The 18,447-nt window shown below is 37.0% G+C and overlaps 1 protein-coding gene across 2 annotated transcripts in view; it reads right to left on the bottom strand.

Annotated features, from left to right (window-relative positions):
* Window positions 1-18,447, bottom strand: part of ATP8A1 (ATPase phospholipid transporting 8A1) — a 215,409-nt gene that overhangs the window by 42,686 nt on the left and 154,276 nt on the right. For both annotated transcript variants that reach the window (XM_006209780.4, XM_072944648.1), the window contains exons 25-28: window positions 8,298-8,481; window positions 8,097-8,207; window positions 1,691-1,765; window positions 1,464-1,586 (exon numbers count right to left, since the gene is read on the bottom strand). In XM_006209780.4, coding sequence (XP_006209842.1) covers window positions 1,464-1,586; window positions 1,691-1,765; window positions 8,097-8,207; window positions 8,298-8,481 — 493 coding nt within the window. The remainder of the gene's footprint in view (window positions 1-1,463; window positions 1,587-1,690; window positions 1,766-8,096; window positions 8,208-8,297; window positions 8,482-18,447) is intronic.

Below are 18,447 nucleotides of genomic sequence, written 5' to 3'. Positions count from 1 at the left end.
CTTAAGAATATTAGTATGATTTCATAGTAGTTAATGACATAATAAATAATAGACTACAAAACCTACTACTAAAAAAAAGGCTCAAAATGAATAACTGAACTAAAAGAAGAAAAAATTATAAGACAATAAATTAGAGAAGTGGGAATAAAAGAAAAGAAGACTAAAAAAAAATTCTGAAAAAAATCCCAAAATAAAACATAAAAATAAAATTTTTAAAAATAAAAGCAGACACTGCATATTATAAATAGCAACAGTTTTCAGGGACCACTAAAAATATCCATTAGAACCAACGATGTAAGTCAAAGAATCTTTCAGTTTTTTAAAAAAAATTTAACCAAATTCAGTAATTTAAAACCATGCCCTCAAGTTGGATGCATATGCACACCTGGACACATTCGCACAGGACATTCATGAAGACCTAGTCTCAGAAGACGAATAACATCCTGGTGATAAACTTCACATCGTCATTTACTGTGTGAGGGCGGAGGCACTGACACACCTGTTTCACTTTACTCTCTCGGTAGACTGAGAACAAATGTCCATTTGAGAGTTTTATGAATTAATAAATGTTTAAAATATCCTACATTCACTTCCTAAATTCAAAACACTGAAGTTAGGTTAAATCTAATTATTAGTAACACGCTAATAAATATCCACTAAATATACAATGGGAAAAAATTCTCTGAAGGCGTATTTGATGCTTTTATGATAGTTTTGAAATGGCATCCACCTTGACTGTTATAAAATTAAAAATTTTTTTCCCTCACTGACACTGGATAGAAACCTGAATTACTAACAAACACCAGTGGAAAATCAGAATAAATAATTGCAGTAAAATAAACTATACAGGAAATGAGATATTTTTGTCACTGGGATGAATAAGTACCCTGGATCACAAAGGTGACAGTAGCCCATGGTTTGCTATGAAGGATATAAACCTAGAATATGATTTTGGATAAAATGTTGGATATTTTATCTTACATTAAATTTTATAGCTTGGAAATACTGAAGTATTAAGGTTAAATGAGTTATCTACCAGAGACTATATTTTTAATGCCCAAAGCAATTTAATATTCGAATGGGGACAAAGTCATTTCACAAAACCAAAAATCAGTAAAGAGTGATATATCATCCTCACTATTTCATACTTGTAAATACAGCCCTTGTCAGTCCTGGATGAGTGAGCACCTTCCTACAACACTGCGAAGACAAAGTCAGAGGGCCAAGGGGACACCCCCTCTGCCTGCCACATCCAGTTTACTGCTGCCTGGCAAACCCCAGTGAACTGTGGTTACATTTTAAATTTATAGCAAAACAAAACACCTCTTCAGTCATATCAGAATCTTAAGCAAATCTGACTTGCCATGGTTGGGACCCTGGAGTTGTTTCCTGGGCTGTGGAAGACCAGGTGGCCCAAACGATCGGAGAAGAAAAGCAAGTCCCACCAGGGCACTGAGTCCTACCTTGGTGTTGAAGTCCAGGGCGTTCTGAGACGTTTTGTATAATTCAGGATATTTCAACATATTCTCTTTTCTGCATGACCTCTCAAATATTCCCAGAGTTAACGGCGGCATTGCTGTAAACATCTAAAGTGCACAAACCAGTCATTTCACCAGCCAGCCAAACACAGGGTGAACTTTAATCTCAAAGTATTCCAAGGAACAGGAATAATCAGAAGGCCTAAACTTACCACGTTATAAAGACCTATGCACCATCTCTCAAAGAGGATCTGTCCAGAAAAGCCATTAACAAAGGCAAACCAGATCTGGGAAGAAAACAACCCCAAGACCCTCAAATTAGAACACAAAAACATAAACGCATTGCTTAGAATCTGCGGTAAACTCAACCACTACATAACAGCGTCATTAACACAGCAGTTTCACGACTCTCTTGAAAATGGCATTTCTTTGCTTCACTTTTTAATTTGAAGGGATGCTTTCATAAGGTCTTTGCTATTTAAGTCAGAATTGGTTCCACTTGTTGAATCAAAAAAGAACTATATCAATAGGCAATCAGATTTTTAAAGTTAGACAAAACTGTGTTTCCTAAAAGGTATTTTAGGGAACGTATTTTATGCCATTAAATTTTTAGAGCTTTAATTCCTTTTTAAAATATCTACCTTCTGATAGATAAAGATTATTGTTATTTTTATTATAATATAAAATCTGTCTATTTTTAAAAATTAAATAATTTCCTATAATAGTCCCATCACCATTTGTTTTCTTCTGTGTTGGCTGTATTCATATAGTTCATTTATATACGTTCATAAATCTGTCCTCTGGAAACTTGTATGTAGTGTCATGTTCTGCTCCTCTCCTTCTTAACATTATATAAAAGGCATTTTCTTATGTTGTTACATATCCTTTTAAATGATGTTAATGAATGTATATCCCCTACAGTGTGGCTATAACTATTTTTGGATATTTAGCTTGCTTTCAGTTTTTGCTATTATACATAATTCCAAACTGAATATTCCTGTACAGAAATCCTACATATCTCTATTTCCTTAGGATGAATTCTTTTTTTAATAAAAATAGCTTTATTGAGATAAAATTGATATACAAAAAAGACATACATTTACTGTATACATTTTGGTGAGTTTGGACATGTGTGTAAATTCATGAAATCGTCACCTAATCAAGGTAACAAACATAGCCACCACCTCCAAAAATTTTCTTGTGTCCTTTTTCTTCTTTTAGGATGAATTCTTAGAAGTAGAATTAATGGGTCAAAGTACATAAGCTTTTAAAAAATAGTTCTTGATAATGATAGCCATCATAATGCAAAATTTGAATTTATATATTAAAAAATAGTTTTGTAACAAATTTATGCTTCAATTAAAAACAAATCTTTAATAGAGCATCATGTTCTTATATATTCTGCAGATAGCTTAAAAACAGAAAGCTTAACTTTTGATACAAAATGAAAGGGCAATATAGAGAACCTTTCTCCAACATGTTTAAGACAAATGGAAAATTAAAGTGAATATTAGTAAATCAATAATCCCTACATTATTATTTGTTTTAAAAATGCAGACCTAAAATGTAATTAAAAATCAAGTTGATCTGGAAGAGTAAAATGTCTGGCCCAACAATGAAATCACATAAACACAAACACAAAACCAAAATAAAACAACAGCAACAAAAAAAAACCCCTTAGGGGACAGCAGCCTTGAGGAGCCGGTCAAGTGAATTTCTGAATTGGAGTCGCAGGGACTTTGCTACACTTCACGTTTCATTTAACCTCATTATGGAAGCATGAATTGCTACAAATTCACCATTTATCAATATGTACCCAGGCCGGCCTCCCTATGAAAAGTTTCTGTACCCACACTGATCTTTTTCCTTTTTATGGTGGAAAGGAATGACTGAGCATAGATAAAAACGAATGTCTGCTTCATGAGATGGAAAAGAAAACAAAGTAGCAATAGCACATGAAAAGTAAGCCCAAATTGTGTTAAGGTTGTAACAGACATTAGCAACAACAAGAACAAAAGCATAAACATGGGAGGCAAATCTGAAATTCTTACTTGCTCTGCTACATATATTTACAGGAATAAAACCTGACCATGTACCCTCAGTTAAGAGCCAGATCGTTTGTTGCTATATGCAAATTTAGCATCTTCATGTGATGTTAAATTTACTCCTTGGGATGGTGCTGCTGACTCAAAACTTTATTTTTTTAAAGCGTAAGTAGACACAAATTGACAAGGCTGACTTTAATGCTCCCTATTGTGTTTTCACAGTTGGCTTTTCTGAGATGTGGATTATGTAAATACATATTTGTGATCCTCTGGATGATGCCAGTGTTCTCCCTGAAGGCGACTGTGGTCTATTGTAGTATTACACACCAAGAAGCCAGTTCAGATTTCTTAGGGTATGATGGTAATATCTGGAATTTTTAAACATGAACTTTCAATTATGGCTTTAGTAGTCTATGAAGATACATATAATCTTCATTGGTCTTAAGAAAGCTGAAGCTGCTTGCATATCAAATTTGTTTAACACACATGATTTGGCTTCAAGGTTATAGTTATAAGTGCATTTGCAATCACCAGTACTGGATAATATTAACGTGAATTTCTGTGTGAGTAAACATCTGTAAATGAATGGTCTCCTAGCTTCCCTGTACACAACATTCAGTGCTGGTTAAAATACCATTGTGAGCTTGAAATTTAGGATCTCCTTCAGATCACTGGATATTTACATAAAGTTTCCAGTTCAAAATAACTTGCAAATAAACCAACATGTTTGCAGTCAAAGTTTATTTTAAAATGTACCAGTTAACTGCTTTGGGAGACAAATGCGGAAAATTTTAAGTGGAAAACCATTAACACATTTTTATCTTTTTATTTTTCCTACTGAAACATGTGAACATGTTTTTAGAAGGCCTCTTGCTGTATTTAAAAAAAACCTTAATATTCTAATTTCTTTTATTAAAAAAGGAGAAATAACTAGATAGGAATTGATCCTTGCAAGATAGTATCTTCTATCTTTGTACAAATATTTCGGCATTCAAGTTTATATCATTTAAAGGAAAAAAGTTTTTACGGTGAAGAAGTCTACTAGAAGGCTGATTTCAAGTCAGTCTGAGATTTGTAGTTGAAAGCTGTATTAGAAATGTATTCCATACTAAGTAAAACACCACCTAAATTACTATAAACACATGAAAGTCCCTCCTTTGACTCAATAAAACCAATGACGTGGAAAGAAAACATCAGCCCCTCTGGGAAGTTACCTACATTATTTAAATTCACAGGAAATCCATATCCCAGCACAATTCTCTGGGAAAGTATCACCTCATTGACTTTAATCAAAGCTTCCGGAAATTAGAAATACTCTGTTGCTTTGGGATCTTCCTGGAAAACCTGGATGCGACTAACTGTTTGAAATAAAAGGTCTTATTTTGCTAGGAAGGAGTCAGATGTTCCAGAGAAATGGGGAAAAAACAAAACGAAACAAAATCCCAACTCTTTAGAAAATGCCAGTAATTTCAGTGAACACCTAGAGCTGCTGCTGGGCAGCCCCCCCAAGTAAGCGCTTTACCCTGCCACCTGCTAAATCTGTATTTATTTGTTTGGCTGTAATTTACGGCAATGCAGTAGCTAGCTTGTGATATCCCTGGCAGGACAGCAATGGGAAAAGCAGTTTTTGCAGATAACCTATAAAACCATTAGTGTCCCATGCTATTCCTTTATTAGCAAAGAAACTTCAGACCTGCTTCTCCTGGTTTTATTTTCTAGCTTCCACATCCCAGTAGAGGCGTGGCAGTTAAAGCTTCACAGACATTTCCCTGATGGAGCATTTCTGCATATTAAACAGCAGCTTACAAACAGTCAGTGAGTCCTCTGCTCCCACGCCTGATCAGCACAAAAAACTGAAAGGAGAGGTTCGAGACTGGCAGTTGTCCTCACTAGAGACATTCAATGATGTGTTTTCTGTCTATTCATCCACAGTATTGACATGAGCCATTAACATCTGCAGAACTTGTTTTAGCTGGCAAAAGTTGGGTATCTGGGAATTGATTTAAAAGGTCAATTCGTTTCCAAGATAGTTGAATTATATTCAAAATACATTAACATAAACTGCTAAAAGAAAAATAACTTAAGAATGAGATTTCCAGTAAAGTTTAGGACGTACTTCCTTTTCAACATGTAAAGAATTTGATCAGTGTTAAATATCTCTCAAAGAGGCTTTAAATTCAAAGCCAAGTGAAATTCAGGGCTAATCAACCACAAATCGTGTAACTCTGGGTTTGAAACAGAGCGTACAGATTTCGTTTTTCATTTGAGTTTAATATATTTTATTTCTCCCATTAGTGCGTAATTTTGACCACTTCGTCGTTGGTTGTCAAATAATATAGATTTAAAAAGTGGCAAGTTGAGTACTCTTATTTCATTCTGAACAATTAAATTTTTGTAAGCAGATTTATTACTGCCAGTGGCTTTAAACTCCTGCTACTTTCAAAAGTGTATGTAAAAAAAACTGTATAAATTGATATTCTTTTGAATGTCAATGTTTTGGGATGAGAAGAAAATACAACTACAAAAGTTAGAACTATAGAGAGGACTGGGTATCAAAATAATTATTTTAGAAAAGAATCACAAATTTATATAAAATAGTTTTTTTTTAAATCTTATAAGCTTTTCTGGAAGTGCATTTTGCTTCAAAACACAGACTATTCCAGACCAAACTTAGTAATGAACAATAAGTAAATTCACAGATTATCCTGTTTATGTTCCAAGTTCTTGATTATTTTACCTAATGGGTTGCAATCTAATGACAGCTTCTTAGTGATTGATAAATAACCTGCCTGCATGCTTCAAACCTAAGTTTTCCCTTTACTAGTCTGACTCATAAAAAGAACTATGCTCAGTCAACATTTTGATAAGGAGATAAACATTCTGACAGGCATAAAGACCAGCTGAAGCAAACATACAGCAGCTACAACTAATTCATCAACAGGGGCAAGGGGGAATCTACTGAGTTTTTTGGTTTAAAGTGTTACTTCTGTGGTGTAAAATATGGGGTATTATTTCCACCTGGCAAATGGTTAGGTTCTGTCTTTCCTGATCGATGGGCAGAAACAGTGAACAGAGTCGAGGGCAAGGTGGCATAAGCAAACATCTGTAAGGGAGCCTGGAGCAGATTTATGAGGGCATAGGCAGCTCCTCTGACAGGAGTGGAAGATAGAGGGATTTCTTAAGAAGCTATGGAGGGGGCAGGGTATAGCTCAAGCGGCAGAGCGCATGCCTAGCATGCAACAAGGTCCTGGGTTCAAACCCCGGCCCCTCCTCTAAATAAATAAGTAAACCTAGTTACCTATAACCTCCCTGACCCCCACCACCACACACACAAAAAGAAAAAAAATGCTTTGTGAAGCCTCAAGAGGAGCAAGAAATAAGCATTACAAATATTGTTTCTGATGATAAAATGGTAAAAAAAAAAAAAAAAAAAAAGTAACTTGCGTACCACACCCTGAATCTGCTTATTCATCTATTAGTGTTGTGTTATCCACGGTGGTAGCCACTGGCTACGTGGCTCCCTGAACACTTGAAATGTGATTAGTCCAAACTGAGATATACTCTAAGTGTAAAATACACACCAGATTTTGAACATTTAGCGTGAAGGAAAAAAGTGAGATACTGTATTAATAATATATGCTGAAATGATAATATTGAATATATCCAGTTAATTGAAAGATAATTAAAACATTTATTTAGGCTTTAATTTTTTTACTTGTTCACGTGGCTCCTAGAAAATGTGCATTCACACATGCGGCTTGTTTTATGTTTCTGTTGGCAAGCTCCAACAGAACCTTGCTTGATTTACTTTGTAGTTGCTGAACTAAGCCTGGGGCCTGGCATCCAGCAGGTACTGTAAAAATGTTCGCAGAACAAAATGCGTCCTCTTAGAAGTGATATTCCTGACCCAGGTTACGTTTTCATGTTAAAAATGATGTCATATTTGCTACATGAAAAGGAATATAGAAATTCCTTGTTATCCAGACACAGGAAGTGAGTCTTCTAATTTTCAGACAAATTCCTCATTGTCTGGACTCAACTTACCAAACTCAGAAACCAAAACAAGGGATCCTTGTATATAATTATCTAAGTTTGAACTACGAGAAGGCTAAGAACTGCAAGGTGGCCAATACCAGCAAAGCCACCCGTGCCTCCTACCAGATTAGATCCCCTGGTCGAGCTGACATCCTCAGTTTTCTGTCCACTGTCCCTTCCTTTTCTTTTTAAACACCATTTTCCTTGTTTGCATCCCGAAACAGCGTATAATTTTCTCATATGTTTTTGAGCTTTATAAAAAAATACTATATAGTTTGCAGTCTTTTAAGACCTGAACACATTACTTCATGAGCAATTGTAATTCGACATTTCTAACCAAAGCTGTAGCATGTTTTTAGTCAGAATTTAAACCTTGCTTGTTCTCCATGGCTGACAAACGTGTTGTTTTAACAGATTAAAAAGTTAGAAAAAGTGGGCAAATGAAGGATTAATTACAATGATGAGAAAATGTCCTCACCAAGAGAATTCTTACGTACACGCGCAGATGACAAGGATTTTAAACGGAACGTGCTGTTACCTCGATGATGTAGAGGACGATGTTCTTGTAGAAGCAGTACAAAATGCACTTGGAGACTCTGTTATAGTTCCAGGCACCATGAACCATCAATAAATTCTTCAAATACTTGAACTAAAATGAGAGTGGGAAAAAATTAGTATTTTCCTCTTCAGAGGACAGCTGCTCGGGACGAACGGTGTGTCCCGCGGGGCGACGCTGTACCTGCGCTATGGAGTAATCGGAGGAATTAGCCGCCTGAAGGCCTTCGTTGCCGCTGATCCCAACCCCCACGTGTGCCGTCTGGATCATGCTGACGTCATTTGCTCCATCCCCGATGGCAAGGGTTATGACTTTAACTTGTTTTTTAACCATCTCAACGACTTCAGATTTTTGAAGCGGAGAAACCCTTTAGATAAAAATAAAATTAAAAAAAAGTCAATTAACTTCGTTTTCTGAAAAAGGATTTTGAGATGTTATAGTCCTGAAGGATAAAAGCAGCAGAAGAGGCAAATGACTAGGTCTCTGAAGAATCATCATGGAGAAGCCCGAGGTTTACAAATGTTTAGTTCTCTGTGAGCCTGGCTGGCCACTTTAAGGGAAAAAATAAGGCCCTGGGAGCAAACCTCTAGGTGAGAGAAACTACAATGCCTTGCTAAGCATCAGTGTACCAGAATGCTTGCAGACATTTGTTAAAAAATGACATCTGAGTTCAGAAATCCCATTACTTCCTAACAAATAACATCAGAATGTCTAATTCCTCATTTCTGAATGAAAAAGAAAGTCAGAAAGGCTGTTGAGTGGTGTCCAAATACCAACTAAACCCTACACTATACGTGGAAAATAGAAGTTTTGAGCCTCTGCAAGCTGACCTTAGACGATGGACTATACATTTAGAACGACTTGAACCTTTACTTGAATTAACAGTAGGGAACTGGCTAACTTCTCAACCCGTCCTCAGGCACCCTGGTGAATCAACCAGAGTCAATACCAAGCACTTGATTACAAAGCTCATGTGCCCCAGTTTTCTTCCAAAGCTACTGACAATGGCCAAGTAGAATCAAGCAACCTTTAACAGAAAGGCAGGTCAGGAACAGGGAACACGAGCGTTCACACTAAAATCGTATTTGGTGCTACCTTTGGAGCAACTTATCACAGACTTTCAAAAGCCGTTTAAGAAATAAACCTCATGACAATCGCAGAAGAGCTCCATGACAGAAAACACCAGTGTGATTGACTTATACTGTCCACATGGTCTTGGTGATTAAAGAGAAAGAAAGGAAAACTGAACAGTGAACTGGCTCAGTAAACTATTAAGTAAACTGAGAAACACGCAATATATACAGTGTTAGTGGACAAGAGAAACAACTCAGAGCTGAACTCTTTACCAAGGTTAAGTGCAGTAAATACCTGCAGGAACATGATTAATTTGGGGTGGGAGTGGGTATAGCTCAGTGGTAGAGTGCATGCCCAGCATGCATGTGGTCCTGGGTTCAAGCCCCAGTACCTCCATTAAAAAGAAAGAAATTAACATAATCACCTACCCCTCCCCCTGAAAAAAAGCAGTATCTCTAAAAACTTATTTGGAGAGGGGATAGCTCAGTGGTAGAGCATGTACTTGGCATGCATGAGATTCTGCATTCAATCCCCAGGACCTCCATTTAAAAAAAAAATAAATAAACCTAAGCCCCCACAAGTAATCCCCTTCCCCCCAAAAAACAACAAAAAATATCATTTGTTATTCTACTTAGAAATGGAGATTATGACTTTGCAAGACTCAATACATCTTTGCACGTTTCCCTGATTATTCCCTTAGGAAAAATTGCTCGCAGTGGATATTGTGCACAAACATGTGCTTTCAGGAGGCCCAGCTGCCCTTCTCAAAGGCTTTAGCCAAGAACAGATCCGGTCTTTATTTCAAGTCTGAGATTCACTGTGTTAGGCTCTGAGTTGATGCAGAGTGAACCAGTCTCCTCATCTTCGTATTCCTAGTGCTGATCCAGAAGAGGTACTCAATAAACGGCTGCTGCATGAAAGAATTATTTTTAATTCTTTCTTTGTATTTCCTTTCGGAGTCTGGTGATAGCACCAAGTGACAACTGTGACACAGGAAGGGAATGGATGAATGTCAGGCCATGAATGGGCTTTTCCACTGTGAGCCCTCATTTTTCTTCGAAGCAATTTTCAGTTCATTTTCACATTTTATTTAATTTTTTTTAACAGGCTAATATAAATTGGTAAGCCCATTGGCTCTAGGCCAATGTTTTCAACATGGACTACGGCTGACATTTAGTAAATGTCAAGAAAGAATGCTCACCAAGAAATGATCTAAAAAGAAAATGGGAAATGGGCATGAAAAGAGAAAAGCATTTGAAAACATTGATCAAATTCTCTTTACAATTTAACAGGCTCACAACGTAAATACATTGTGAAGTCACACCATGGAATCAATGGAGCCTTGAAACACTGGTATTGTTCTTTCTTTTTTCTCCCCATATGCTGAATGTGTAATAAAGAAGAAATCTCTGCACAGGGAGCTAATATTAGTAATTTAAAGGAGCATCAGAGAAGAGCTGGATTCACAAAATCTTATGGTAGCTCACAGAGAAAAAAAAATGTGACAATGAGTGTGTATATGTCCATGTATGACTGAAAAATTGTGCTGAACACTGGAATTTGACACAACATTGTAAAATGATTATAAATCAATTTAAAAAAAAAGAAAAGAGCTGGATTAAACTTCATTATCTTTTTTTAAGGCTATTACAACCAACCAGTGCTTCCTCTGCTTGACACTGCAATTTTCAATACCCCCAAATTAAAATCAGCTGAAGATTTTATACCAACTCTGTGGGTGTGGCTAACTCAGGTATTAAAAACAGAGTATGAGCTCCCTTGGCAAGAACAATGCTTTTTTTTTTTTTTAAAGATGATGATGTAGTGAGAGACATCCCCCAAATTACACTGCAGCTGCTACGAGCAAGGGTATCTGCTTCCATTATCAAGGTAAAAGTAGACAACTGGCTTGGAAGAAGACTCAAGAAACAGAGGAAGCCCTGGTATCTGACGGGTTTGAAATAGCGGTGGGTTGCTAAACAAAGATGTCAGATTTAAGTGGGGACTCATAAAATAAAATGTATCCACTTAAAACATTTAACTCAAGATATAAATGTACCAGCTTGTGATGTAGGGCAAAGAACCTTACACTGCAAAGGAGTTTGTTTTTACAATTCTGCCTATTTTTCTTGCAGAAATCTCACTGATGAGGCACAATCCATGGTTTGTTTGATTAAGTGGAGACTATAATGTAATGATGCCCCCCACCCCAGTTTATTATGATCTTACCCCAAGTTCAACAGCATATTTTTTAAAGTTTTTCTAGAACATGATACTTGGTTTTCCTAGCAACAATTCTGACTAGATTACTTTTTGACGACTTGCATCTAATTAAATGATGATTACTTTAAGGAGTACAACAGGAATACACAGATTAAGGAACAAGCACCCACAGAGTCCCAGTAAGCACCAAGTTGACTCATGCAAGCAGAAGTGCAGGCAGGCACTGAAGACGGTCCTTCCAGGTCTGGGCATGATGGGCGGTGCGCAACCACCAGCATGTCTTAGGGAGGGAATGTGGTTTAATGGGACTCAGCTCAGTCAAGCTGAACTCAGTTCAACAGATCTTCTACTTCTTTTATAGCATCTATTTGAAAAAATTGTTCTTTGCTACAAGGGGGCTCTACAAGATAGCAAAACCAAATTATAAGACATTAAAAATGAGCGCTGCATAAGGCTGTTTCATCTGCTTGCCAGTTCTTAACAATTTCAGAGGATGTCAAAATTAGCATGGGCTGCAAAAGCCTTCTTTGATGAGTTAGAATTTGACGTGGCCTTGACCAGGAGAGGAGAGCTCACATCACAGAAATAGCACATATTAAATTTCTTTAACCTCATGTTAGAAATTCTCCAGAATATATTCCTTTCTACTGTTGTGTTTCCACCTCATAAAAGATCGCCTCCTTCACTCATTAGAGTTTACTTTAACTTTTGTACACTTGCTTCTGTATTGGTACAATTTCCAGAATAGTCTAGGACAATCTTACCACACAAGTTAACTCTTCCAAATGTCTATCAAGAACCACAAATCCATGGTTGAAATGATCTCAAACCTAAATTTTACAAATACCAATAGTGATCCAATGCACAGCTCAGAAATATCATAGAAGCACTCTGTTTTCTACTCTAGTTTTATAAAAAAATTTTTTATAATCACCAGTGGGTCTGCATCAGGACATAAATTATTCACAGTTCTCTTCTCTTCCACTGTCACTCTTTCTTCTTCCGAAGAAGTCAGAGACTCTGTGGAAAAGGACTACACATTCAGCAAAGGCTGTCAAATCCAGCTTTCTTCCTCATGACTCCACAAACAGAGGGTGGTCCTTTGCGACACAACCTAGCAGTGCACTGAGTGCAACATGCTCTTCAGATACGATTTTGGCTGCAGTTTCCGCACGTGTTATTCATTATTTTTCTTATTTGCTATGTAGTAACTCTCTGCCCTGTGAACATTAGGTCGGAGCACTGGAAATTTTTACCATTTAAGCTGGAAAGCATATGGGGAAGCCCATCTCATATGAGCTGCATTTGGCACCCTTTTAATGGGATTAGCTAAATGAATCACCTTTTTGAATGGAATAAGGATTATATGAGCATGTATATACACAGTCACATAATAAAGAATATTTTAAGGGAATTTTTATAGGTAGCTAACAGGAGTACAATAATTTATCTTACTGTGTTGTGCTTTTAGGTTAATAACCTAGAAAAATATCACATGTACACTAGAAGTTATGCCAATAATACATTCACTTAAAAATTTATATTGTAAACTTACAAGTTACTATAAAGTTGCTTTTGAGAAGTAAATCCAGAAAAAAATTAAGAACATGGAGTAACATCATCTTTCTTTATTATCCTGAAGTGCTTTGCATAATGACCCCATATGGATAGAGCCCCTGTATTTACTAAGCCTGAGGGCTATCGAGATGTCAGGGTCATTGGTGGGGGATCTGCTGTACTTTGCTTTGCAACAAACTTCCTAAGTTTTCTCTTTGTGAATATCAGTCTATTCCCCATTGAGTCATATTATGATGACTAATAAAGAAATTACACAAGGGGAGAAAAACCTAAGAGAAAAATTTATGAGATCTTACTTGACTCTTTGTTGAACTAAAATTTGCTAGGCTCATTTATAAAGTTTTGAACCGAGGAGGAGTTAAAACATGGCAAAAAAAAAAAATCTGTGTTACATGTACCCAAATTACATAAATATTATAAACACTTCTAGAAACTCACCATCAATTTATTACTGGAATGAAAACAGCTGCTTAAAAAGCAAATCCTAAAAATGATTCTTAGCACAGGGCACATAATGCAACATTCACCCACTTCTAGGTGAGAGAGTTGTGATGTTCAAGTGACTGATGAGTGGGTGCTCCCCCAGCCTCCAAATGATGAGTGAGTGCTCGCTCCCCTAGCCTCCAAAAGCAACATCTGTGGACGCCCTGTGAAGGCAGAGGCAACAAGGGGAACTTACAACGTGGGGAATCTACAGAAATAAAATGCAGATAGCCTTGCCATAGGACAAAAAAGGAAAGTAACTTTAAAAAAGATTTCCTTTTGCAATGCATCTTGGATGCAAAACTTCTCTTTTGCGGAATTTATGTTGTTATAGGTAAACTTTGTTTTCAATGGTTCAGATAATATTTTAAATAATGACTGACCATATGGATAGTGTATGTTTGAATATGTATGTATGTGTGTGTGTGTAGGTACCCCAAACTACTAACTGGCAAAGAGACATTATAAAAGGCACTAAAAAGAAAGCTCCTTCTAGCAGAAATCTTTATCACTGTAGTCACACCACAGAATAGTTTGTCCACAGTGGTACCATTCATTAAAAAAAGGCCTATCTATCTATCTATCTATCTAGGACCTAGTACTCTGCTTAGCACTCAGCAGATGTAAACATGGTAGTAGAACTGAATAAATAGAAATTTTGCAAGAAAGAAAAATTAACCTCACTATCCATGAAGCTAAGATCACAACTCTTGTTCATTTTAGATGGCTCACTGTTAGGAGGCAGTCTGTTTAACCCGCCATGTATCTGGAGTAGAGAGGAACTAAGTACAGGATACTGGATTCTTCAGGGTGGGAAAGACAGGTGAAAAACCATTAGGTGGAGAAGGAAACTTACTACTTATTTAGTGGAAAGTGGGCATATTCAGAATAGATTAGAACCAGATGACAGGGGCCTCTGCATGCATGGTAAGAAAGTCCGAATGTCACAGCTGGCTCTAAGCAGTAAGTTAAAAGTTTTTGAGCCAAAAGTGAATATAAAAGAAGCAGTGCCTTAAAAATATTAATTTGGGTTGCTCAGAACATATATACATACAGACAGACATACACACACCTTAATTAAAAATATTTCATTGCTAAAAATGCTATCATCTGACAACATCTGTGAAGTACAATAAAATGAGGTATGTCTGTATATCTGTGTATGTATCTGGACTTTACCTAGGATGAGGGCAATGAAAATGAAAAGAAGGGACATTTGGTTGGTGGGGGTGTTCAAATCAAAGTGGAATCAGAGATGATCCCTAGGGTTTCAAAGTTGGGTTATTAGGAAAATGAGGGATTAAACATAAATAGAAAAGGCAGGAAGCTTTACAGAAGAAAAATATCAGGGACGTTCTAGATACTCAGAAGATCAGATATCACTGAGATATTCTAGTAGAATCACTAAGCAAGCTGATGGAAAAGTCAGAACTGAGCTTGGAAAAGGATGCAGAGCCGGGGTTGTACATTCAGATGTCATCCACTCCTCAAGTATTTAGTGACCCTTTACTATGTGACGGAATTTCTATGGAAGAATATAAGGAGAAGAAAGGAAATGAAATAGAAGACCTCAGAATCCTCCTTCTGCCCCTAGGAGTTACTAACTTAAGGGCTTTTATTGAGCTGCTGTCTCAGACGTCAGATGTTAAGAGCCTACACGACAGTGGTTTCTCTATGGACTCTTGCTTTGAAGAGACAGAAGTGGTGGAGAGAGAGACGGTAATTTCTTCAACATGGGGCGAGGCCCAGCCACCTCCTTCTGTCTAGGGAGCCTCGCCTGATAGGACTGGTGGGCTTCCAACTGTGAAACATGTCTATTTGAGAAGGTGGACGGCTTTCCCCTTCTAGCTCTGCTGTATTGTGACCTTGCTCTCAGAGGGAAGACCTACGACCTCCATCTCCCCCCATACACCATGTCTGCTCGTAGCCCATGGGGCACTGATTCTCTTCCCTCTTCCCGTGACTCTGGTTAGGTAAGGAAAGGCTGGAGCTTCTCTAGAAAATCAGTCTGCCCTTCTTTCCTTCCTTCCTCCGCCCTCCACTCCTTCTTTTGAATTCTCTTCTATGTGGATGGGTTTCTCCAAGGAGTCTTCTCTCAGAAATACCTAGTGGTGGATGGAAGAAGTGGGAGCACGGCTATCGACAGAAATTGGAATAAAATCCTGAGGATGCCATGAATTAGAAAAGGAGTTCACTAGACTTCGGGGTCACCATTATCAGTTAACACAAAATCTGTGAGAAACCTTTGGGTAAACAGGAAGTGATGGGTAAGAGTGGTGCACCAGAGGCTGTAGGGGAACAGTCAGGTGGGGAAAGCTTCCCCACTGTATTGTCCCTTCTCCGTGGTGCCCTGTGTGCAAGCCCAGGCTGACCAGTGTGGGGGGCTGAGGCTGGGCTGGATTGAGCTAAGGGGCTCCTCTCCCAACAAAACTGTGAACTTTGGTTTAGGCTTGGAGTCTGTGGAAGCTTGAAGTCCACAAAGTAATATGCTTGAAAAACAAAACATACCAAATCCAGGAGTATCCCCAGTGTTCTACAGGTAAAACCTCAGGAAATTTCTCCCCTCAAGCCTCAGAGAGGAAAGTCAAGCTTTCTGGTCAACCTCAGGGCATGAAGCCAGGCAGAGACAGGTGCCAATGGTATGGGTGTGCTGAGAACCCTTGAATGTTACCTCACTCAGGCAATTTCATCAGAATGTGGCTGCCTTTAACAAGAGTGGTGTTTGGATAAAGGGACTAGGGGAAAACAGGGATTCACTGAGCCCTGTCTCCAAATTTGCCTCAAGTTAGGACCTAGCTTTCACTTTTGCCTCAGAGGGAACATTACTGCTCACTAGGGAAAAAGGGGAAAAATGGTTTCAAAGGGAATATTTATAAGATAGGAGAAGATTATGAGCACAAAAGAAATATAATAACTTATAAGAAAGTAGAACTTGTAAAAGCAGATATAACAAGAATTTTTAAAAAGTTTAATGAAAAATAAACCTTGGAAAAATAAGGTGAGATCCTGGAAACATCTAACTGGAACAAGGAGTTACAGTGAAGAATCAATTGAGAATAAGTTATATAAAACTATAACTGCTAAAATAAAGAAGCCAATAGTAAACTGAGTAGTCAATATGATAGAACCTGAAAGTGAAAACAAAAAATTTTCCCCAAAGATAAGAGGAAATTAAAGATTGTGAAAAAAATGAAAAGAAATGGAGGGAAAGAGGTGACTACATATATGTAATGGGAGTCCAAGAAGAGAATAAAAAAGGATAAAATTAAGAAGAATGATAAATAATTTTCCAGAATTAAAGAAAGATATCTACCCTTAGATTGAAAGGGCTTATATAGCACCAAAGAGAAATGCAAGAGAAACGTACCTACTGCAGACACATTATGGTTAAACTATGATTAAGAAAATATTCTAGGGGGCAAGGGGTGGGAAGGGACAGACTGGGATTTCAAAATGCAGAATAGATAAACAAGATTATAATGTATAGCACAGGGAAATATACACAAGATCTTATGGCAGCTCACAGTGGAAAAAAATGTGACAATGAATATATGTATGTTCACGTATGACTGAAAAATTGTGCTCTACACTGGAATTTCACACAATATTGTAAAATGACTATAACTCAATAAAAAAAAGTTAAAAAAAGAAAAAATTCTAAAGATTCTAAAGCTTCTAATCTAAAAGTAGATTAATTACAAAGAAAGTAATCTGACTGCTCCTGGATGCATGCACAAAATTACTTTAATATCTTCAGTTCTTGTCTCTTTTGGGGGGGCGGGGAGGGAAGGAAAGACGTACTAATACATACAGACAATAAGTACAAATATGGTCATCAAAACATTAGAAATAATCAGACATAGCATAAATATAGATTGTAAAAGTCTCAAACCAGCTGAAGAAAATCTGATTTAGAGAGTGAGGCCTAATATGGCAATAATTATAATAAATATAAATGGGTTAAATTCATTAATTAGAAGGTAAATTCTCACATCAGATTAAAACAAAAATATCTAGCAATATGGCATCTAAGAGACACACTTCACAATAACAGCTAATATAACACTTACTTGTTCTATGTTCTGAGCTCTTGTTTTAATTCATTCAATTCTCTGAATCCTGTATGAGACAGGTTACTATTATTGCCATTTTACAAATGAGGACCCTGAGGCACAAAAGGATTACATAACTTAAGGCAAAATAGTAAGAAAGACAGAGGTGAAGCCAGAATTCAACACTAAGCAGTGTGGATTTAGAGAGAGGACAGCATTTTTAGCTACTATATTATACAGAAGGATCGAACATAAAGGTTTAGAGGTTGGAAAAAAAAAAGACAAGGCCCATATGAAACAAAAGCAAGCCACGTTAGCAATTTTAATGCCAGATAAACAGAATTTAGGACACAGAAAAGGCCATAGTGGTCAGAGAGAAATATTAATAATGTATGATAGCATTCTTCTCATGAGAAATGTTCGATTAGGCTATACAAAATAAAATTTGATAGCATTTCAAAGAGGAATATAATTTTTAATAATAGCTACCAACACATTGAGTACATATCTTAGGCCATTTATTCCTCACAACTCTATGAACAATTATTTTTATCTCTATTTCAAAGATGAAGAAAACTGAAGCTGGAGAAGTTAATGTATTATTTAGCTACTAAGAGGTGGAGTCTGGACTTAGATTCTGGAAAGTCTGGCCTCAGAGCTTAAGTTCTGGATCATATAGCATTATAAACAGAAGGAAAAGGGTGGATTGTTTAATAAGTGGTATTGGGAGAATTTGCTTACTGTGTAGAAATGAATAATGCTGGACCCCTTCTCCTTCATATCCATACAAAAAACATAAAGCTATAAAGTTAACAGAAAAAAACGTAGGAGAATATCTTCGTGGGTGGGAAGTTTTTACTATCCCAAAAGCACAAACCTTAAAGGGAAAAATTAATGGAATTTGACTGTCTCAAGGTCAATGA

This window comes from Vicugna pacos, chromosome 2, assembly GCF_048564905.1.
Source record: "Vicugna pacos chromosome 2, VicPac4, whole genome shotgun sequence".
NCBI classification, from domain to species: Eukaryota; Metazoa; Chordata; class Mammalia; order Artiodactyla; family Camelidae; genus Vicugna; species Vicugna pacos.
The sequence above is the reverse complement of the archived record's forward strand: the minus strand, read 5'-3'. Positions and strand labels throughout refer to the sequence as shown.